Below are 24263 nucleotides of genomic sequence, written 5' to 3'. Positions count from 1 at the left end.
TATAAATAGAAGGAAAAGGTATCTACTAGGGACAAGGGAGACTTCTGCTGCTTAAAGATGGGAGGCAGGAAAGACAGGTGTACGAGGCAATGAGAAGAGCAGAGAACTTATGGCAAACGGTTCAATCAATCCTGGAATGACTGTATGATGCAATACTAAGCCAGGATCTAAAGACACACTTCTGAGTAACTAAGGCTTCGAGATAAGAAGTTCTTAAAAGCACAATATAAATTTGTATAAACAGCATAATTGAAAACACCTGAAGTATACGGAACTGTGGACAACAGTTACTTCTGAATTGAGATAGTAACGTAAATGTGTATTTTCTGAGTTTTCTACGGAGAGCTCAGAAGCCCTGGACAGTCAGAAAGAGCTGATGGCGCCTGGCCTTCAGAAGTGGGCTCCGGTTTAGGCTCGGACACGAGGAGGCGACGGGACCTGGGAAGCCACTCACCTTCTCTGAGTCTCATCAGAAGGGCCTACAGCAGGGGATGTTTTAGCCACAGGGCTACTGAGAGCTCGCATGAGACGATGCTCGGAAAAGCACTTTGGAGTTCATAATATACATATTTACACTGAAAAGAGGCCCAGAAAACTAGGTTAGAGGCCAAGAAGAAAATCTCCTTTGGGGTCTGGACCACCTTGGCAGCCATTACGTCATTACAACCAGTCTCTCTAGTCATGTTTCTACACATCCATGAAGGAGCATGTGGTTTAAGAAATCTGAGTCTCTTAAAGACAAATGCTCTCGTACAGGATGGTAATGACCAGTTCCTTTCTTACTGCACAGCACAGCCTATCGAACACTTCCCGATAACGTAGGGATGATTTGTAGGTGAAAGGAAGGCAGGCGTGCAAAGGAGGTTTAATGTCGGAGAGGAGTCTCATTCTCACCTTGACAGTCTCATACCAACAGGGCTGTTTGACTTGGTAATAGACTACCGACTTGTACTCTGAAATGCCTTCGTAGCCAGCGCCGGGATGAATGGCTTTCTGCAGATGGAGAGAAAAAATCAGGAGGGGACAATGTTATCTAGAACAGTAAGAGTGCCCCGCATGCCATGCATGACCCTATGTGCCCCACATGGCCGGCACGCGCCTGGCACTGGCATGCACACACTGATCACATCTGGGAATGAAGAGCAGAGTACCAATGAGTTTCTATGACTTCCCCTGAGGGTCTAAGTGTGGTCATCGCTAAGGGGCCCAGCACCCGCCCAACACTCCTCTTTGCTGGCACTTTTATTCTCTCTCCCCTCCCCAGGGCCCAGCAAGGGTGAGCAGCAGCTGAGGCACCAGCACAGGCTCAGGCTCAGGCTCAGGATCAGGCTCAGGCTCAGGCTCAGGCCTAGGCCCAGGCTCAGGCTCAGGCCCAGGCCCAGGCCCACCGCTGTGCAAGGGCCTGTGTGCACCCTGCTTGGAGGACACACAGGTACAGCCTGTTCACTGAAACTCAGGGCTGTGTCTTTTCCTAGGAACGAACCATGTAGTTCAGTAAAACCAGGCTTCAAGGGGACGCGTCCCAGCTGGTTAGCAGAGCTGTGAAATGACCGACTTGGACACCTGAACTCATGGGCAAAGGGGCTCTATCAATAGCACAGACAAATCACCCCTGCGCCATGGCGCACAGCGTTCTGCTTGTCCCATACCGCAGGGTGCTACGTGACTTAGTCAACTGTTTCCTTGGAAGGCTTGAATATCCAAGGGGAGTGGCAGGCCGTGTGCCTTGCTGTCCCCCCTCCGTCCTCCCCCGTGACTGCGTGAGGAGGCACGCGGTGAGCTGAGTGAGGAGCAGCTGATTCTTAGATTCCAAAGCAGGTGACCATGGCTCATACACGTGGAGCCAGATGTGGGCCGAGATAAAGCCACCTGCCTGTCAGTCCCCCTGAGGTCAGAATCACGATGCGCTGCTCCATATGGAGAGCTGGAGGCACCCCGGGCGGAGAGCCAGGCTACCTGGAGCCATTCCTAGCTCCGCAGCACCTCCTGTGCTTCCCTGAGAAAACAACTTGCTGGTTCTGAGCTGCAGCTTCCTCATACTGGCTTGAGACATTTCTTAGCCCAGGAGAAGTAGAAAAATAAGAGTCTAAATGGGTTTCTTACTAAAACTGGTCATGGCTAATTACAAATTTTAACAGGTTTCACATGTTTTCCTTATGAAAAGCCAAATGCACACGCCTGTGGGGCAAGATCCCCACCAGGCCAGGAGTCCCGGGGTGTTGTGAAGAGGGGCAGGGTGGCCGCGGCATTCCTGGGCCATGGTCATACCTCCAAGGTGTTGCCCTCGTCGTCACATACAGACATGGTCACCTCCACATTCTTGGGTGTCTTCTTTTTCCCTTTGTCAAACTCCCCGTGGATCAGGGTGACATAAATATCGTTTCGAACATCTCCTGTAACATGACAACCCGTCCTGTGAATGGTGCTGAGGGAAGTCACTTTTAATTTTCAGGATGTAATAAGATAAACTATAAGTAAACTAGGGGTTGCCAGGTCTGATTTTGTAGTGAAACATTCATACAGCACTTTTTACATGTGTAGTTCTCTCCCGATGACTCACTCTACCTTTCCATACAGACTCGAGTGCCTCTGACATGCAGTTTTTAAAAAATAAACTCTTCAATAGTAGTCTTTCCTCTATTTAATAATTGCTGTCTACTAAAGTACATGATGTATTTTATTAGGTGATAGTGGCATTTTTTTTTCAATAATGCCTTCAAAAGTGTGGTATTTTAATGCATCTGAAAATAATGAAAGCTACTATTTATTGAGTGCTTACTATGTGCTAAGCACTTCTCAAAGTGTCTTATATGCAAGAATTTATTTAATCCATAAAACAACCTGATGAGATTGACACTACTTCTAAAAGTCTATGAAATACATGACGTTTATTCAAATCAGCTTCATTGTTTTTACCAATATCAGAATAATTTCTGCTTGTCATATTTTTGATTAACCAGCACAAACTTTTAAAAATGAATTAATTAGTAAATGTGTAGCCACCACCCCATAGTGAAGAAAAACCTAAATGTTATTGAGACACATAAATGAAACCTGGACTGCATGAAAGGCAAGCCAAGTTCCTAGTGGAAAGACTCGATACTGTAAAAATGACTCCAAAATCTGTACTGTATTAAACTGCCTCCCAGGGTGAGAAATAAAATCCTAAGGGCACCACAAGGAAATCAAGGTGCACATTTACAACACATCATTTCCATCGCTTATCCGACTGGGGAAAAGTTAAGATATTGCTCACAACTGGTAAGGTGAAGGAAAGGGGCTTATTTATATATTATAGTTTAAAATCTTAACAGAGCCCAGCCGGGCGTGGCTCAGCGGTTGAGCGTCGACCTAGGATCCAGGTGATCGGGGTTCGATTCCCGGTCAGGGCACATGCCCGGGTTGCGGGCTGCAGCCGATCAATGACTCTCTCATAATTGATGTTTCTATCTCTCTCTCTCCCTCTCCCTTCCTCTGTCTGAAATCAATCAAGATATATTTAAAAAGTAAATAAAATAAAATCTTAACATAAATCCTGATATATTCTTTGTCAATGGGGAAGTTATAGTTTGTGTCAAAAGCCTTAATTGACACCACAACTTCACTGGTAATTTTGTTTCCAAGTAAAAGTGTGGGTCATGATTATCCATAAGGCTATTCATTATGATACTGTTCGTGAAAGTGAAAACTGGGAAAGTCCCTCAGTTTCCAACCATAAACAGCTGGTAGAATAAACGATGATACAATCAGATAAGATAATATTCGTTTGAAACACCGACTGAGCACCTACTCTGTACCAAGCACTGTCCTGAGTGTGTGGGAGATGATGTGAGCCACACGCACCAGCCTCACTCTCCTGCAGCTCACAGTCTCGTGGGGACAGAGGCCTTATCAGAAAATCACACAATGCAATGCATCATCATGTACCAGGGAATAGGCCAGGCTCTGTGAAAGCATAACCCTAAGTTCCAACCTTGTCCGGAACACAGGGGCATCTTTCCTTTGAGCTGCTATTGGAGGGCTGAGAGCAAGAGAGAGTGACAGCAGCATGTGCAAAGGCCCAGGGGTCTACAACCAATGATGGAAGTGCTCACAGTGCGGGGCGGGGTCTGGCATGAGACGAGGCTACGGAGCAGACAAGAGATGAGTCTCCCTAAGCTTAGAGGCCAAGCTAGGAATTCGTGCCGAATCCTAAGTAGAGAACAGAAGTCATCAAAATATTTTCAACATGGGAGGCGTGGGACAAAATTAGGTGGGTTTTCGTAAAAGCTCACTCACGCTGCAGCGTGGAGCAGAGAAAACGAGGTAAGACCAAGCAAGCAAAACAGGGAAGCCAGTTAGGAAGAGACGGCAGCTGTGCAGGGAAGAGATGAGAGCAGCTACAGCTCGGGTGGCGCAATGGAGACGGAGAGAAGGCTGCGGCTATACGAGGCCTTTTAAAGGTAAAACTGGCAGGTCTTACCCAGAAATTTTGAGTGAGGTGTAAAGGAAAGGGAGGGGTCAAGGGTGACTTTCAGGCTTTTTCTCTGTGCCATTCTCTTAGATAAAACTCAAGCGAAGATCCAGGCGTAGATGCGCAAGGTTACAAGTTCCAAACGGGAATTCTGAGTTAGAAAGAGTGATCCAGTCAGGGGACCGTACGTCCTGAGGCAGGAAGTAGTGGGATCGATGGTGACAGAGTTCAAGGGAGTGGTCCTGGGGTGAGAGAGATGGATTTGGAGGCAACTAACACACAGAGGCCAGTGAGGAGATGAGAGCACCTAGGGAGAGAACGCAGATGAAAAGCAAAGGGGGCCTGTTATGGGCTGAATTGTGTCCCCCTAAATTCTTATGTTGAAGCCTCTACCCTCAGTACCTCAAAATGTGACTGTGTTTGGAGATAGGCCCTTTAAAAATGTGATTAAGGTAAAATAAGGTCACGTGTTGGGCCCTAATCCAATATGACTGGCGTCCTTATAAGAAGAGATCAGGACACAGACGGTGTGAAGACTAAAAGGTGACCATACAAGGACACCGAGAGAAGGGAGCATACAGAAGCCACGGAGAGAGGCCTCAGAAGAAACCAAACCTGCTGACACTTTCATCTTGGACTCCAGCCTCCAGGACAGTGAGAAAACGAACTTCTGTCGTTTAAGCCACCCCGTCCGTGGTCCTTTGTTGTGGTGGCCCCAGCAAACTAATACAGGGAGTAAGGGCCAAATACTGCGGAAAGCTGACACCGAAAGGTGAGGCAGGAGGCGGTAAGGTGGGGGAGTCCTAGGAGAGGCCGCGGGGGGGGGGGGGGGGGAGAAGAGGTGGGTCCCCGACCACGCAGGGGGAGGATTTCAAGAAGGGAGTGACCAAGTGTCACATGCCGCAGAAATACCAGAACCAATCATTATGTTAAAAAATATCCTTTGTCCTGACTCTAGTGACAGCCACAGGGTGACTGGCAGGTATGAAAACAGAGGCAGGGAGCATAATCGCTTCCAGGGATCTAGCTGTGAAGATGGAGCCCAAAGGAAGAGCGCCTCACCTGGAGGGGAAAGCGGGGTACAGCAAAGAGCCTGTTTAAACGGCGATGAGAGGAAGCTCCCAGGTGAGGGACTTAGGTCTACGTCTGTATTTCTCAAACCCGGCCCATCACCAGAATCACCCGGGGAGCCCTGAGCTTATGAACGGAATCAAAGTTTCTGGAAAAATCTGGAAATCTGTATTCTAATGTTTCCCAGGTGATCCAAAGACTAGCATCTGGGAACCATCCGCCGAGATGATTTTTAAAGTCTACTGCCGTCTGGCAGTCTATGACCCAATCCTACTGATATAAAGAATCTTTCCAGCGGGATTTCAAAGATAAATTCACTTTGTCCAAAAAATAAACAACTCTACTTTATTTTTTTCAGATTTCTGTATTGCTGTAGCAATAAAACTATCTTCAATTGTAGGAATTTTACCAGTGCTTTTTATTTTTTAAAATATATTTTTATTGCCCGGCCAGGCGTGGCTCAGTGGTTGAGCGTCGACCTGGGATCCAGGTGATCGGGGTTCGATTCCCGGTCAGCGCACATGCCTGGGGTGCGGGCTGCAGCCGATCAGTGACTCTCTCATCACTGATGTTTCTATCTCTCTCTCTCCCTTCCTCTCTCTGAAATCAATAAAGATATATTAAATATATATATATATTTTTTTATTGATTTCAGAGAGAGGAAGGGAGATGGAGAGACAGAAACATCAATGATGAGAGAGTCACTGATCGGCTGCCTCCTGCACGCAGAATTGAACCATGACCTCCTGGTTCATAGGTCAATGCTCAACCGCTGAGCCACACCAGCAGGGCCCAATACTTTTTTTTTAAAATATATTTTTATTGATTTCATAGAGAGGAAAAGAGGGTGGGGGGACATCAATGATGAGAGAGTCATTGATCGGCTGCCTCCTGCACGACCCCGACTGGGGATCGAGCCCGCAACCCGGGCATGTGCCCTGGCCGGGAATTGAACCCAATCACCTGGATCCTAGGTCGATGCTCAACCGCTGAGCCAAGCCCGGCCAAGCCCAATACTTATTTTTTAAAACAACCAGGAAGACAGCATTTTCGCCAGAATGCTGATGAATATGCATCAGGCTGAAATGGCTCTGGACCCCAGATGAAAAACTACCCTCTTTCATAAGAACAGGAAATTTCCACTTTATAGCTCTTCTATTCATTCACTCCACAAATATTCTTTTAATATCTACTATACGCAGACAGTGTGCGTGGCAACAAATTATGACTGCTCATTAATCTCACAAAGGAGAAATAAGACCTTGTGTTACTTTAAAAGAACCTGAATTTTCATGTTATAGGTAAGAGCTTAGTTTTCTAGAATTTTTCTAAGATGCCCAAGATTATTAAATTATATGTTCTACCTATAAAATACATATATTCATATTTTACTATTTATTCATAACTATACACTTTATACACAATATTGATATAATATAATAAAATGGTAACTTTATTATATTATATAAAGTTCCTTGAGGGAATGACTGACTGCCTTTTACTAATATGAAGATTAGGACATTAAATGGGTTAAATCAGTGAATACTGATGCAGATCACCAACACATGGTGGCAAATAAGGTGAAACTAAAGAAACTGCAGACGGTTTATGTTCTTGTCACCACAAGTATGGGGACTGCCAGCAACACAGTTGGAGCTGAAGCAACTGAAGCAGAGGGTGACCTCGCTGAGCGGGCACCTCGCTGGAGTTTCCCAGCCAGGAGCCCAGGATGCTGGTGACATCACCGCGGGAGAGGCCCGTGCAAATGACGCAGATTATTCTCGGAGCAGAGAACCTGTGCCACTTAGTTCAACCTAACGACAGTCTCGGGAAGCACTGCGGACGGGCTTGTGCGGAACATAAAGGAAGAGAGCGGACAGAACATTCTGAGTTCGCTCAGAAGCTGGTCTTGGCCTTGGCAACCGGGCAGCTCTCTGAGGTGCTGCCTGAAGCCCTGTTTGTATCTCCCGCTGTCCGGGTACCACTGAAAGCAGGTACCTAAATCGTGTGGTTTCACCTGTGCTGTTAGGAGTACCTACTCCATGGAAGGAAATCCTAGAGGGAGCAGAACAGGGGACTGAAGCAGACAAAGTGTTTACCTGGAAGTATTATTTCAGGAAAGCCCATTTTTCGGGCGATTGCTGTGGATCTATCCACCAAGTGTGAGAAATTCTTCTGAACTTGTGTGAGGTCACCCGGCAATAGCTTCAAGGACACCCAAAGTCCTTCAAAGAAATAAAAGATAGGCTTTTAGTTCCCTGCATGATCTATATAATACACACACACCAACACTGAGAAAAATATGTTGTAATGATATACAGACACAGTATTGCTGGATGAAAATTCTCCCCCAGTTAACTTAGCATTTTAATGACACTCCATGAGGACTTCTTGAGAATCTGACAGAGAAGTGAACATATGTTTACTTTGGGGGGAAAGAGAATGAAGACAGCCCCTATCAGACACCAAAATGCTGTAAAGCCCTAGTAATGTATGATACTAGTGGTAAAAAGTTAGGTGAATCAATGGAAATGGTGAGATACTATAACAGTACTATAACATATAGCAAAAGAGGCACAACAAATCACGAAAAAAACACAATTTCAAAAATGCGCTGCTACTGAGAACAGAATCTAATATCTCACCTCACATTTTCATTAAGATAAATTCCTAATATTGAAAAAAGACAGGGAATTAAGAGAAAAAAATAAATGTATAGTTATTAAATGTCTGAGAATGAACCATTTTTCTAAGTAGAGAAACGAAGTCACAAAAGCAAAAAGAATTATCTATGTATAAACTGAAAGTTTTTATATTCTTAAAAAGTATACTATAAAGTGGTGAAATACTTATAAATAATTATGAATTTATACCACTCATTAGGAGAAAAAACATTAACATCCTCACAAATACATAAGGCATGAATAGACAATTCACAAGGAAGTACAAGAATTTTATAACTATTTGGCAAACCAAAAATTGGAAAATATATGTCCTAAATAAGACAGATTATCTTTATTATATAAAGTGCTCATAAAAACTGAGAGGGAAAACTTTAGAAAACTCACATACACATGAAGGCTAGATAATCCATGAAGAGGCATGTTGTTGGTTTTTTTAATTCAAGAGAACTATATGGAAGCGTACTTTTTACCTTTCAAACAGGAAACATTTTTTAAGTATCAGTTTGCAAAGCACGCAAGATGGTAATTAGTGCCACTGGTAGAAATCTATAGCTTTCTGTTTCCAGATTTAAGGTTGTTGCCATCACTCGACCCAGAAATCCTACTTCTGGGAAGTTTTGAGGGAGGCAATCCTGAATATGGAAAAAGCTGCATGTATAAAGATAGTCAAATAGAGTTATTTAAATTTATAATGGTGACAAATTAGAGAACACAAGTGTTTTCCTAGGGGATTTCATTTTCTGAAATCCAAGCAATGGAATATTATGCAGCCACAAAAAATATCTGTGAAGAGCATAAAAACATTTGAAAAGTGCTTGTTTTGTTAAGCAGCAAAAGAAGAAATTATCTTTTTTTTCAGTTTTGTTAAAAGAAATTATACATACAGAGCAATCTATTTAGTATAAGTGTTTTCCACTCTAACAAATTATATCCTAAGGTTAGAAATTCCAAAGCAACAGAAATATATTTAGTTATTTGTTTTAATTCTTTAATGATTCCTCACATGTCTTTCCCACTCAGGATAACTGTTAACACATGGGAAACTAAATAAGCTGAAAATAATGTGTCTTTTGATTGCCTCCACTTTGGAAGGCAGGTATAGGGTGGTTAAAAAAAAAGTAACGCCATCTTCAAAATTATCCCACCCAAAACCATCACCATCTTGGTATTTAAATTTAAAATTTTTAACTATTTTTCCTTATTATTTTGAACTTAAAGTGCAGTTTCAATAAGCAGAATTTCTCTAGGTTAAAGTGATGTCAATAGCATACCATACGAAGTACTAAAAACATTTTGCTAGATATTTTATATTTTATTTTATATTAATACATATTCTTTTGTATTGCTTTGATCTCCTTCCTCTCAATTTTAGGCAATGTAATGGGATAAACATATTCAGAGAGTGGAACATAATTATCCTCAAAATTCTCTGTGCATTTACCTAGAGCTAAGGATTGCAGGGTAGACAAAAGTGAGGAAAGTCATAGGATAAAAATTTGTTCCTTAGAATTTACAAAATACAGCTGTGATCCAAGTCAGTGTGAGTCAGTCTGGGTGCTCTTCAGTCTTAACTGCCTTCAGCGGGAAGCTGAGGCGGGCAGTCCCCAGCAGGGTCTGTTTTACAGCAGAGGAAGACAATGAAAGGGCAGGAGTCCAGGGCCCCAGCTCTGCGTGCCTACCCCCGGCCCCTCCCAGCTCAGTACATAGCTGTGTACCTTGCCCTTTGTGGTTCACTTCCTTCGCTGCTATCACTTTATTCAGGACTGAAGTGAGCGGCTCATTTTCCCCAATCACATGGGATGTTATCAGAGGCGACATGATTAGCTGCCTCTGCCGGATGTAGGTTTCCATGGCGATTCTGGGAAAGTCAGAAGTGAGAGGTAAGTAAACAAGAGGACGGCGCTGTAGCACTAAACACAGCAAACAGAGGACTCTTTCTATCTTTTCTTATTTTTCCATTGGGTGCCTATCTTAGATACCAAATTCATCTTGCAAACGACGTGGGGCAAAGAAGGAAAAAACACACCCAAGAAGAAACAAAACTGATGGCCAAATATTAACAAGTAAAACCAAAAGCAATGCCTGATGCTCTCCGTGAGTGGAGAGGCCGCTGCAATGGAATTAGAGAAGCACCGGGGACGGGGCAGGAGACCTGGCCTCCAGTTCTGGTTCTACTCGGCAGTGAGCTCCACCGGTCTCCCCCTGGGCCTCAGTGTCATCTGCAAGCAGATGGACCTGATCACATGCCTTGAAGGCCCCATCTAGTGCCAACACGCAACGTACAAGAGCAGTGTGTATGCAGAGGCTTTGGGGGTGCTCTTAGATTCCCATGTGACGACAAACTATAGTTAGGGTTGCAACAGTGCAGGCACCAGCGAACAAGCTTCACTTCAATCGGGCCGAGGCTCAGGCCGGGCGATCGAAGAGGCAAACAGCCCCCACTGGCCTGACAGCACCGCGCTATCAGTAACTACCCGTCGCCTGGGCTGCACAGTGGCCCCCAGTCTCCTTGGCTGGGTTTGGTGCTCCTGCGCACTGCGCCGGCTAGCTTTCTCCGCAGGCTTCGGACCTGTATGCTGACAAGAGGGGGCAACATGCAATATGTTGCTCAAAAGTGGACTTGCTGTCATCTGAGTCGTTTTCAAATGACACTCTCTTAGATGGACTAGCAGGATACACGTTTTCAAATGACACTCTCTTAGATGGACTAGCAGGAAAACTCTCTTATAATACACTCTGCAGCTTTTGAGGTAAGTTATAAAAGCAGCTGCCATAAATCTTAGGAGTTAAATGCCAGAGGCTGCAATTTGCATTGTGAAAGCTTTAGAGTGGCTTTTGGCCCTACAATGAGCGGTAATCAAATTAGGGCTGGTCACCTCCGACACTCAAAGCGGGCATTATGATACGGTGGGGACGGTCTCAGGCAACTGTTTCACTACAGCTGCTCGACGAGAGCTGGTGCAGAAATTCAGCAGGGGACACACAACCAAAGAAAGAAACCCCCTTACAGGTGAAGCAAATATACAGAAATACATCTGCGATAACTTTCATATCCATAATGCCATACCTATTTTAGATATATTTATATCATATATGGAGAATAACTTTCATATCCATGAATGCTGCCCCTTTTACTTACACATGCACATATATATATCATATTTCATATAACTTTCATAGCCATGAATGCTGCTCCTATTAGTACTTATATATATTATATACATAACATATATAATAATGTATATTAATATTTGTACAATAAAAAATTCATGGGTAGAAAGTTATATTTATCATAAATATAATGATATATTTGTACATATTTAATATAGTAATATATTATCTCTTAATATATTTTTTATTTAAACATGTTTATTCTATATTTTATTTTTTAATATTTAGTGATTATGTAAGATACATTAACATATTTGATTTACTATAGTAATACATTTAATTTAATATATTAATATAAAATTGTAATATATTTTAATATACATGCATTTATTACATGTAATATATATCTATTTAATGTATTTAAATATATGTAGATAATTATATTGGGAGCAGCTATCATGAATTTGAAAGTTATCTCATAATTCAAATGAGCACTAAGCTACAGATAAGTTTCACCTCACCACGTTTCTGGTGGGTCAGTATGGAAGTGGTGTGATACCAGACAACCGAATACAGTATTCATATAAGTAATATATGTTTCCTTACACCCACCCAACACTGGATATCTTATTATTTTTAAAATTTGGTCAAGCCAAAAACTAAACCTCACTGTATAATTTGCATTTCATTGATTCTCAGTGAACTTATAGGCCATTTTCTTTGTGTGTCTATGTCCTTCTTATGTCCTTAAGAACTTCTATTAATTCTTTATGTATTAAAAATATTCATACTTCATACACATTAAAAAGATTTTGTAAAATTTTTTCTATGTACAAGTTGTTTAAAATTTTTGTGTGGCTAAACGTATCAATTTTCTTTTTTAGTCAAATCTTTGGTGTTGGACTCAAACATCATTATTATATAAAACTGAGTATTTTAAGATTTTGGCTTATGTATATGCTTCATCATCAGGGTTTACAATGGTGTAAGCTGTGAGACAAGGTTCTAATTTATGTTTCTTAAATGGTTAGCTGATTTTCTCATTTTTTTTTGCATAGTTTGTTTTTATCTCTGCTGATTTGTTATTATTATTCCCAAACAATTTTAAAATAATATAATCATGTTATTTATTACTAATAAAATATATATTAATTCAAATATCCTTGGGCTGGTTTCCAGGATTCTCAGGTTGCCATACTGATGTGCTGTGACAGCTACAAGCTAGCTTAGACAATCACCTCCTGTTAGGAGTCAGTCCCAGCAGCGTCCCAGCCTCACTAGGCCACCACCACCTGAGCACGGGGCCAGCAGAGCACGGCTGCTGGGGCAGTCCCCCCACTCACACAGGCACTTCTTCAGAGATATGGGGACTGCGATGTGCTCCCAGCAGCCCCGCAGCGGCCCACGCGGGCGCCGGCTCCTGAGCGCAGCAGGAGGCGGCTGCGGGGCAGCTCCCAGGGCATCCCTGCGCGTCCTCCCAGGCTGGCCTTCCCCCCCTTTGCAGGAAAACGGATTAGTCCGCCCTCGCTCTCTCACCTCCTGAACCTCGCCACTCCAGGTGTGGTCCCCACACTGGCAGCATTGGCACCGCCTGGACGCTTGTCAGATGGACACCAGACCTGCTGGGCCACACCTGCACTCTAGCAAGGTCTCAGGTGGCCCAAGCGCATGTGCCCGTTTGCAAAAACCTGTGCTGTCCTACTGGATGCCCTGACTCCTGTGACACCTGTTCCAGGTGACAAAGTACAGGTGTCTTTGGCGCGGCTGACACTTAGAAGGGCGCCTCTCCTCCCTGGTTCCTGGCACGGACACAGATTTGCCCTCATCTTCCTTGGTCACCTCGGGAGGGTCAGGGGAGTTCAGTTTACGCTCTGTAACTGGAGCCCAGCATCGCGGGCTTCGAATGCAGCCTCTGCCGGCTCCTCTCTGACAACCCTTCTCCAACTAAGCCAGTGCTTCCCGCACCCGCTTCTGCGCGAACACGCCGTTCAAAGCGCTGACCCAGGCCTCAAGTCACCCGGGGTAAATGCCACAGGACTTACTGCTGACAGGGAATGAAGTGCTGCTTTTCTTCATCATCCACCTTCCCGTGTATGATGTCGGTAATATCCATCACTAGGAAGAAGATAAACTTAATTAAAGAAACTAATTACTTCAGGCCTCGGTGGGCCACTGTGGAGTATCGGCAACACAGAGCACCGGGGGAAGGCAGATTCCACGTAAGGGACGTTGATTTCTTTGCCAACAAGGATTCCCAGCGTGGCAGCCCCGTAGAAGAGCAATTACAGGAGCTCCCTCCTGCAGGGGCTTAGATTTTCTCAGATAACCCTGCAGGCTACTCCCTTTTCAAAGTTCCACAGGGCCCAGTTGCTACATTCTTGAGAGATCTGACCCCCTGATAACTTCTGAGCGAGCCTGCATTCAAAGGCCCAGAAAACACACATTTTTGGCACAAGTGACAACAGAACAGGCCTGGGAGAGAAACAGGGTCAGCTGTGCCTTTGATCTGACATTTTCTCACCTGATTTACACATGAATAAAGGGAAGCCACAGCACCTGGATGCTCCTAGAGTGGTCTGCTTCTTTATGGGCAAGAAGAGCAATAAATAAAGTACTGTTCTGCCTGGCCAGCGTGGCTTAGTGGTTGAGTGTTGACCTATGAACCAGGAGGTCACGGTTCAATTCCTGGTCAGGGCACATGCCCGGGTTGCGGGCTCGATCCCCACTAGGGGGCGTGCAGGAGGCAGCCGATCAATGACTCATCATTGATGTTTATAGCTCTCTCTCCCTCTCCCTTCCTCTTTCTGAAACTAATAAAGACATATTTAAAATAAATAAATAAAGTACTGTTCTAAGCCTCTTGCATATACATTATTTATACAGATATCATTAGCTCTACTTTAAAAGATGAGAAACTGCGCACAGCCAAGGTAAGTAACTTGCCCTAGGTCAGAAATTTTAAGCGTGAAAGCCAGGGTATGAACCAAGAGGGCCAAATCATTTCACCTAACTATCCCCTGCTGTCTGCAGTAGTAAATGGGCCTCTCTCCAGCTGCTGAAATTAGGCAGGGTCCATGGCAAGAGGCAATCCTCGGTTAACTAATTACAATCTGGCCATAAACACTAGCTCCACAATCCACTCCCCAGATAACCTGTTTGGAGATTAAAAGAAATACCGAGATACGAGACAATTCTCATACGAAAAACTAACGAAATGCCTCCTTAAAGTATCCCACACGACGCAGTGTCAGGCTTGGAAAATAAAAATGTTGGTGGAAGAAGGCTGTAGAAAGTAGGGCATGGCATCAACTTGCTGTTAGCCTTTCATGGAAGTCTGCAAAGAAATTTGTACAAAAAACACCCAAAAAAACACCCAAAAAACTTATATGTGACACCCACCCCCCCTCAAAAAAAACACCAATAGGCAGTTCATTTGTCTTTGCCACATCTAGTTACTGCTAAGCTCTGCTGATGCCCAGCATCAAGGGTCAGAGTAAAGGAGTCTTCTCCTTTCCCATCGCACCCCATTCCCTGAACACACACACACACACACACACGCACATGCACACACATACACACCCTGATATAGAAAAGCAAGCGAAAGTTCGAGCTTGATGTCCCTCTGATTTCTTTGGCTCATTCTGAATGCCAATAACCTCTAATATGCCGTAACTCCTTATATCGGGAGACGGTCGTGTAGGTGGCTAAATAGTCCTGGACCAGGCCTCTTGCTTTTTCTGAGATTTCACTTAAGTTCTCTATCAGGAAGTGACGCTGTGCCCTCCGGTCACAGACTGTCTGCCCTTGAGCAGCAGTTGGAGGGCAGGGCTGTTCAAGGGATGCCCATATACAGTCTCAGGAGATACAGAGGCCGCCCTGATAACACGGAGTTTCCGGGCCCTTGTTTCAGGAGCAAAATTATGGTATTTCACTGACGGCTTTCAAAACTACTTAGTGATCAAAATTTCAATGTAAGATTGAACATATATTTCCTCAACAAACTACAGACAAAAGGAAGGGCTTCTTGGAAGGTTGAAAGATTTGATTTAAGCCAAGGATCCTCCTTGAAAGCATTTACAAACACAATGTTGCCTCTGAAAAGTAAATTTCCTAGACAGGTGCTTTCCAGGGAGAATTTTACTTGACTAAAATCAGTAATTAATGTGTGGCCACAGGCAGGGAATAAATTCCAAAAATCAAAACGGAGGCATGGCTGAGGGCCTGCTGTGTGCAAGACACTGCTAGGCACTGGAGGGAAAGCAAGGAGGTGGGTCTAGGTGAAGACACAGAGCCCGAGAAAAGATAACTGGTTGTCCCAGGCAGTAAATGCTGCGTCTGATACTAACAACTGACAACCGGCCTACCTCCCACGGTTTCTGGGTCTATCTCCCTCCTATCTCCTCTATTTTTCTTTAATTTTTTTTACTGTGATAAAATATACATAACATAAATTTACCATTTTAACCATTTTTTTAATCCTTACCTGAGGACATGTGTTTTTTTTATTGATTTTACAGAGAGGGGAAGGGAGAGGGAGAGAGATAACTATTGTATCAATCAGTTGCCTCCAACACAGGACCCTACCAGGGATCAAACCCAAAACCTGGGTATGTGCCCTGACCGGGAATTGAATCCATGACCTTTCAGTGTATGGGAGGGTGCTCCCACCAACTGAGCCACACTGGCCAGAGCCAATTTAAGTGGGCAGTTCTGTGGCAATAAGTACATTCATGTTGCTGTGCAGCCATCACCACCATCCACCTCCACAATGTTTTCACCCTCCCAAACTAAAACTCTGTATCCATTAAACACTAACTCCCCAGTCCTGTCTTCCTCCAGCCCCTGGCAACTACCATTCCACTTTCTGTTTCTATGAATTTAACCATTCTATATGTACTTCATTGAAGTGGAATCATATAGTATTTATCTTTCTGTGAGTGGCATATTTCACTTAATATAATATCCTCATGGATCATCCAAGTTGCAGCAGGTGTCAGAACTTCCTTCCTTTTAAGGCTGAATGATAGTCCATTGTATGGACATACCACATTTTGTTTACCCTATTCATCCACTTCTGGGCACCTGGGTTGCTTCTACCTTTTGGCTATTTGTAAATAATGCTGCAGTGAACATGGGATGTACAATTATTTCCTTGAGACCCTGATTTTAATTCTTTGGGGTATACAACCCTAAGTGGGATTGCTGGCTCATAAGTTCTACATTTAATTTTTTGAGGGCCTGCCACACTGTTTTTCACAGTGGTTGCACCACTCGACATTTGTCTCCGGGTCTTTCCATACCTGCTACTCCAAAGGGCCTTCGGAGTCCACAGGTATGCTTTTTGCCCTCCTTCAGCTCCATGTGGCCCACCCGGACAATCTGGCACACAAGGCTGATGCGGGGCCGGATGAGGTCGGTGCTGCTGAGGTCCTAGAGAAGCAGAGAGCACGTCAGAGGCCGCCACACTGAGTCATCCTGGCACCTTTGTTCCTCTTTTTATTTTCACTCTACAACAGAACACCATTCCGAGCACATTTCCTGATGCTGAAAGATCAGAATGGCTCCCCTCTTCTCCCTAAGCACCCAAGAGCTATCATGGCATCAGAGAAAAGTGACTGTATTAAAAAACGGCAAGAAATTTATTCCCCAGTTCCTACTTCAAATTTATAAATCAGATCATATTTAATCTAAAGTCTCTAGTTCATCCATTTAAGCAGGGTATTTAAAAATCAGGACACTTGTCATTGCTACTTTATATATTGCCAAGATATATCTGAGTACAGGATGCATTTCAGTGTCAAATGAAATTAAAACTCGTGTGATATTGACATTTATTGGGTATCCACACATGCTGGTTTCATTTCATCTTCCAAGTAATCCTGTGAGGCGATTATAACACAAATTTACATGTACTGCTTTCTGTAATCATCCATCTGCTTTATGAGGCATCCATTCAGAGCTCCTGGGTGTATGTTGATTAATAAGTGATGTGTAGATGAAATATCTGTTTTTTTTGTGGCTCATGTTCTATACTTGTTTGTACTCTTTTTTTTTTTAATCCTCACTTGAGGATATAGTCTTAAAATTCATTTTAGAGAGACAGGAAGAGGGAGAGAGAGAAAGAAACATAGATGTGAGAGAGAAACATCCATTGGTTGCCTCCTATATGCATCTAGACCAGGGATCGAACCCACAACCTGGGTGTGTGCCCTGACCGGGAATCAAACCTGAGGCCTTTCGGTGTATGCAGGGTGATGCTCCAAACCAACTAAGCCACACCAGCCAGGGCTCAATAATGACTTTTTAAAATGCACTTTGTTTTTAATGTACACATTGACTGATAAATGCCTTCTGATTCTAGGAGAAAAACTCACATTTCTCAGAAATGAGGAAATACCCTATGGGTTGGGGTCAGGTTTCGGGAAGAACTAGTTCTAGGTGCTTTTTTGTCTATGTTACCAGGTGGTGAAGATCTAGAATGGTCAGTGCAGGGACAGTCATCAAATCGCGCCTGTCCTAGGGGTGGGGCGTTAGTAGGAGAAATGAATAGCAATAAGGAGAAATGAATGAATGAATGGACAAGCTCATATCGGGACCACTGCTCCTTCCTATCTCTTCACTTGGTGCTCTACCTCAGACGCTGCTTTCCTCGCCATAAGGGAAGGCACGGAGATAAAACAGGGGTCTGGCTTAAGGATAAAAGGAAGGGAGTAGCTCCTTTAGGCCCAATGGGAGCTGCCTTCTCAGTCTTCTCAGAGCAAGTGGCAGCAGCTCTAGGATATTTCAAGCACTGATGTCATAAAAAAGTGAGAGAATCCCAAGAACTTTCTTAGCCCAAGTGAAAGAGAGTCATCAGGCCCCAAGCTATCGCCCAATAAATGTCCTTGCTCATGATGCATCTATAGCATCACTTCTCTTACCTTGAAAGAAGGTGGCAGCGAGGGAAAAGGCCATTAAAATATAAGCAAACAAAAAAGTCTGGATCCCATCTTTGCCGGAGCTGCAACCTGGCTCTGAAATGCTGCTCCCCTTTAGTCTGCGGAGCCCACTCCCTCAGCGTCAAGTTCTTGCTCAAAGGTTCCATCCCACAGAGTTCTGCCCTGATCCACTTATTTAAAATGACAACCCTCCCCCAGCCCAGAAACACCCAATCCCCTCAAGCACTTATGATTTCTAAAATTCTACACAATTTATTCATTTATTTTTATTATTGTCTATTACTGTCTTGCCCATTTGGACAAAAGCACCTGAAGCAAACCAATGTGTTTTTTTCTGATGTGTTCTCTGATGTATCTCAAGTGCCCAGATCAGTGCCCAGCATCTAGTAGGTGCTTGACAAATATTTGCTGAATAAATGAGTCAGTTATTCCTGCTAGAGGGAGTATGATGACTTTTTTTTTATAACTTGTATTTTCATTGTTTCATTTTTTATGTTTTTCATAGACTTAACATGTGCATCCACTAATATCATAAACAAAGAAAATGATTAAACTTAAGGTAGGACTTACAGTGAAGACTGCCTGAAGGTTATTGAGCTTCTCGATTTCCTTGGGCATCCCATTACTGCCCCAACGAATCAGGTAGTTCTCACTGGTGAAGGAGAAAATACGATTCTTAAGGAGAGGTTAGCTGGGGTTGGAGTTGCCCACAGTATAGACTGAAAGGGTAAAAGGAAGGCCCAGAACAGCTGTCACATTCGTCAGCGAATGGAGCACACGTCAGGCACTCTGGTCGCCTGGTTTTGGACGTGTACCTGCGATAGCCCAGCTCCACAAGGCACACCCCATGTGCACCCATGACAAACAGTGCTCAAGGTGGACACAGAAACAGCAGATTCTGCCAGGTGCCATCTGGGGTCTTTCTCCCATCTCAAATTCCTTGTCTAAACAATTCAGCTTTGCTGAATCAAGACTATAATTTTATAATAATCATTCTAAATCCATCCCCTGGAATACACATCACCACAGTCAAATAAAGTTTCTATTTTAGAAATAAACAATCTGTCACTAATTACTTTGAACCATCTTCTCCAAAATATATCTGTTCTCTTAGCTGCTCAGAAGTCATGCCACTGTAGGGCTAAACAAAGCCTATTATCATCCCCTGTAGTCATTTAAAAATGTTTTAAAGACTTTGCATTTTAGAGCAGTTTTAGGCTCACAGCAAAGGTGAGCAGAAAGTACAGAGATTTTCCATATAGCCCCGCCTTACACATGCACAGCCTCCCCACTATCCACATGCCCCACCAGAGTGGTGCAGTGTTACAGTCAATGAACCTACACTGGCTGCTCATTATCACCCAAAGTCCATAGTTCACATTAGGGTTCACTCTTGGTGCCGTACACTATGGGTTTGGACGAATGTATCATGACATGTATCCACCATACAGTATCACACAGAATAGTTTCGGTGCCCTAAAATCCTCTGTATTCTGCAGATTCACCCTCCACTACCGCTCCCCTATTTTTTTTTGAACTCTTGGTTCCTGTCTCTATGTTCTGTTGAGTTTTACATGATTTCTAAGACCCAGGGAGTCCACAAACTGTTACTGCACAGTTTCAGCAGCCAGACAAAAGGCTTAGTAGCCCAAAGGATTTTATTTTCTCCTGCCTAGAAATCCTCCCCATCTTCTCTGTCTTCTCCTCTCCAACCTAACTTCAGGTAGGGGGTAGGTGAAGGCTGGGTATTTTTGCGAGGCGGTCAGCAGATGACCTGGTCTCCATTACCTGATGAAAGTGGACTGGTCTGGGTCATAGAGGGCCATGAACAACTCTGCATCTTCACCGATGTTGCAGACAAAGTTCTTGAAGTTGACATAGAGGCCGTAAGTATGAAAGGCACTGAAGATGGACTGGCCCCGCAAGTCCACGTTCTGCAGCATTGACTGAACACAGACGATAAGAGAGAGAAGCATCTTGTTTTCAGCAAATGGAAAATATTGGTAAATGGGGGACAAATATAAGTAATACCCAAGAGGAAGCACTTAGAAGAAACTGTATGTAAGTGGACAAATAACTGAATGAGCAAAAATACAATATAATCACTATTTACATAATCAAGACTGTCCTGTTCAGAGCCTTCAACCCAAGTAATTCAATAGCTGCCCAAAGGTGACTATTCATGATTTTAGTAGCTTCAAGAAGTTCTCATCTTTCACAATCGCTTCTGGATGAACCTCAAAAGCAAAAAAATCACAATTCTTTACCCTATTTGGGGAAATAACTCTCACTGCAAACAAGAGATTCCACTGGGAAGGCTTCACCCTCAGGCATGGTTAGCCATTAAATCCAGAAATACAATTAAGTATTATCACAACTATGCTAAAGAAATAAAACCTACAAACTAAGAAAATAAAAGCAAAACAGAAACTTTTACTCAACAGAACAGAAAGACTGGAAGACCATATACCAAAATATCAATATGGTTAGGCAGTCATAATACGGGTGGATATATTTCTTTTTTTTCAATCCTCATGTGAGGATATTTTTTCTATTACTTTTCAGAGAGAGTGGAAGGGAGAGAGAGTGAGAGAAACACTGATGTGACAGAGACAAACCAATTGGTTGCCTCCCGCCACATTCCCGACCAGGGCCCGGGATTGAGCCTGCAACCGAGGCACATGCCCTTGGCTAGAATTGAACCCAGGACCCTTCAGTCTATGGGCTGATGCTCTAACCACTGAGCAAAACCAGCTAGGGCTAGGTGAATATTTTTTCTCTTTCTATACCTTTCTAATTTTTATTTAATGTCCAGTTACTAGTTTCAAAATCTTTCAAATACTTTATTTCCTAATATTATTTAATTTATTTTGGAAATTGTAATATATGTACTAAATACAGAAGGTTACAAGGTAAAAAGGCTCCCTTCCACCCTGCTCTCCTTCCCAGAGGCATCCATTAATTACCAATTTCTTGTCTATCATTCCAGAGTTAGTCCACACATAAACAAGCACAGATATATGTATATTCTTTTTTCAAATTGACTTTGGAGAGAAAAGAAGGAAGAGGGAGAGAGAGAAACATCAATTGGTTGCCTCCTGCATGTGCCCCGACAGAGGATCGAACCCACAACCTGGGAAAGTGACCTAACCGGGAATTGAACCCGAGACCTTTCGGCGTACAGGACAATGCTCCAACCAACTGAGCCACACTGGCCAGGGCTGCATACACTTTTTTGAAATAAACAAATAATAGTATTTCATACACAGTTCTGCATCTTGCTCTTTTTTATATATCTGCAATCTTTCCTTACCAGAACATACATATAACCACCTCATTCTTTCTGTTACGCTTTGCTTTTATTTTATTTTTATTTTTTAAGTATATTTTTATTGATTTCAGAGACAGGAAGGGAGAGGGAGAGAGAGAAGCATCAATGATGAGAGTCATTGATCGGCTGCCACCTGCACGCCCCCGACTGGGGATCGAGCCCGAAACTCCGGCATGTGCCCTGACTGGGAATCGAACCTCGATCTCCTGGATCCTAGGTCGATGCTCAACCGCTGAGCCATGCTGGCCGGACACATTTTGCTTTTCATATGAGGGCATGAAGCCCTAGCTGGTTTGGCTCAGTAGTTAGAGCACTGGCCCGCAGACTGAAGGGTCCTGGGTTCAATTCCAGCCAAGGGCTTGTACCTCAGTTGCAGGCTCGATCCCTGGTCCTGGTCAGGGAGCGTGGCGGGAGGCAACCAACTGGTGTGTCTGTTGCACATCAAGGTCTTTCTCTCTCCCTTCCACTCTCTCTGAAAAGCAATGGAAAAAATATCCTCGGGTGAGGATTACAAAAAAATGAGGGCATGAATGGTTTTCTAAACATTTCTACCTCTGTGGTCAACGACCCCCCTTCTCTCATTAAAAACAAAAGCAAAAATGGAACCTCAGTGGCCAAAATTGGCGTATCTGAGGAAGGGTACCTTTTCTTCTTGAATCCTTTCCTCAATCCTTTTTGAGGCTATTTCATGGACCCTGAAGAGGGCGATCGTGCTGGTCTCATCTGGGTCCAAGATGTTTCCGTTGTCATCTCGCACCACCAAATCTAACCCAAGCATTCTAGAAAGAAAGGAGAGGTCAGCTGGTCCTCAACAGAAACAGACTCTTTAGTGAAGAGCCCTCATGAGAGAGCCCAGAGGTGCACAGAGTGAAAGTGTGGGTGCTGGACAAGTCAGGAACAGCTCACTGGCTTTTCTCCTTTCAAGTTCTGTCTCCTTTCCATATCACAATAATGTCAGTAAACTTATGATAATATAAACCAAACTCATATAATGATATGCAAAATAATTTGGTCCACAGAACCTCACCAGGAAAGGCAAAATTGGCACTGATTCTGATCAAGTTCCTCTGACCAATGCCACTTTCCCTGAGTCTTCTGTTGTTTGGCATAGGAATCATGAAAGATCACTTCACAAGTACTAGGGTCTTGCCCTGTTACCCTTCAAGGTACTGGCTTGGGAGGCCGTACTAATTCAAGCCTGTCTTAAAGGAGATCAATGAAGTAAATGCTGGCTATTGGTATCTCCTAATCCATCAATCAGACCAGGATTTGAATCTTGGCTTTCATACTTGCTAGCAGGGTGACTCTGGGTAATTGAGTTAATTTTGCAAAGCTCTGATTTCCTGTAAATATTCCCCACCCTTCAGGGTTCTTGGGAGAATTTAATGAAATAATGCATGTAAAGCATGAAATACAGTATCTAGCATATAGTGTGCACTCAATAAATTTTATCTTTTATTGCAGTAACTGGCACAAGAAAACACCTGACTGTGTTAAGATGTAATTCTGAGTAATGCACAGAAAAGTCAGAGCTACATGGTCTGCGTGGCACAATCCCCAACAAGGCTTTCGTGTCCAATGTGCACACAGAAATAGAAAAAAATTTTACTTAGTTCCAAGAAGTGGGGGGCTGTGGTGGAAATAGGATACTGCTATCTGCATGCCCAATGTACATTCCAGGCATGGGCAATTTGGGAATAGGAGTGTCCAAAGAGCAAGAAAGCTCAGGGATAACAGTGAAATGTGCCAAATCTTTGGGGAGAAAGCAGAAACCTAATTTTCCTCCTTCGTGTTTTATAGCATCTCCATCAACTGATTTAATATGGCAGGTTCCTTTCCATGGCAGCCAGACCCACAGGCCACCCAGACTCATAAGCAAGGGCTCTTGGTGGCTACTCAGAAACTGGATCGCTGAGGCACTGATGGAGCAGCTTAATTTCTTGAGCTGCTTGCCAGGGCTGCCATGGGAAGGCAGGCATGTTCTGCTGTTTGTGGGATGTTAACATCCTACGCCAAAGATCAGGGTCTCCCAGGCCAATGCCCCAAATTACAGAGGTAGCAAATGTGCAAGGGGGGAACTGCCTTATCCCACCTTTGCTGATTTTTAAGAGTCCTCCAGCACTACATGATTGGTAATAAAACCCCTGTGGTTATAGTCCTATGAATGGGCAAGGGACAAGGGAGGGAACTGTTCATTGTTAAGTCTAAGAAAGGAGCATTAGACATGGAATCGAAAATTCGTGGGTTCAATTTTAGCTTTCCCACTTATGATCTCTGTAACTTGGAAGCAAATCACTTACGCTCACTTGGTCTGTTTCTTTAACCATAAAATGGGAATAGCAGCTACCTCTTAGGGTTATAATCAGGGACTATATGCGAAATGTACATAGGAGAGATTTCATAAGTAATGGTTGAATCTGAATCTTGTATGCTATGTTTACCCTAGCAATTTCTGAACCCAGTTGTCAAAGTCTACAACCTTTAAATGAGTAAGACAATAAGCTGTTTTAAACAGGTGTCTGAAGCATTTCCAAGAGTTCATGAGGTTGAAGAAGTAGGGCAAAAAACACATATGCACAAGTTGAACAAATTTAGAAAATGAGACTAAATAGCAAATCAATCATCAACAAAAACAAAATGAAGAAGAACCAACCTAGTCTTTTAAAAAGAGCTGG

General features: G+C 43.4%; 1 protein-coding gene across 1 annotated transcript in view; it reads right to left on the bottom strand.

Annotated features, from left to right (window-relative positions):
• Positions 1 to 24263, bottom strand: part of DOCK5 (dedicator of cytokinesis 5) — a 162033-nt gene that overhangs the window by 61442 nt on the left and 76328 nt on the right. The window contains exons 7-15 of the mRNA XM_087816863.1: positions 22232 to 22367; positions 20046 to 20203; positions 18828 to 18909; positions 16620 to 16749; positions 13362 to 13434; positions 9924 to 10066; positions 7624 to 7749; positions 2269 to 2393; positions 895 to 993 (exon numbers count right to left, since the gene is read on the bottom strand). Of these exons, the coding sequence (XP_087672989.1) occupies positions 895 to 993; positions 2269 to 2393; positions 7624 to 7749; positions 9924 to 10066; positions 13362 to 13434; positions 16620 to 16749; positions 18828 to 18909; positions 20046 to 20203; positions 22232 to 22367 (1072 nt within the window). The remainder of the gene's footprint in view (positions 1 to 894; positions 994 to 2268; positions 2394 to 7623; positions 7750 to 9923; positions 10067 to 13361; positions 13435 to 16619; positions 16750 to 18827; positions 18910 to 20045; positions 20204 to 22231; positions 22368 to 24263) is intronic.

The sequence above is a fragment of the Miniopterus natalensis genome, chromosome 4, assembly GCF_054644295.1.
Source record: "Miniopterus natalensis isolate mMinNat1 chromosome 4, mMinNat1.hap1, whole genome shotgun sequence".
Classification (NCBI taxonomy): Eukaryota; Metazoa; Chordata; class Mammalia; order Chiroptera; family Miniopteridae; genus Miniopterus; species Miniopterus natalensis.
Note: the sequence above shows the minus strand (reverse complement) of the source record. Positions and strands in the feature narration are given on the sequence as shown.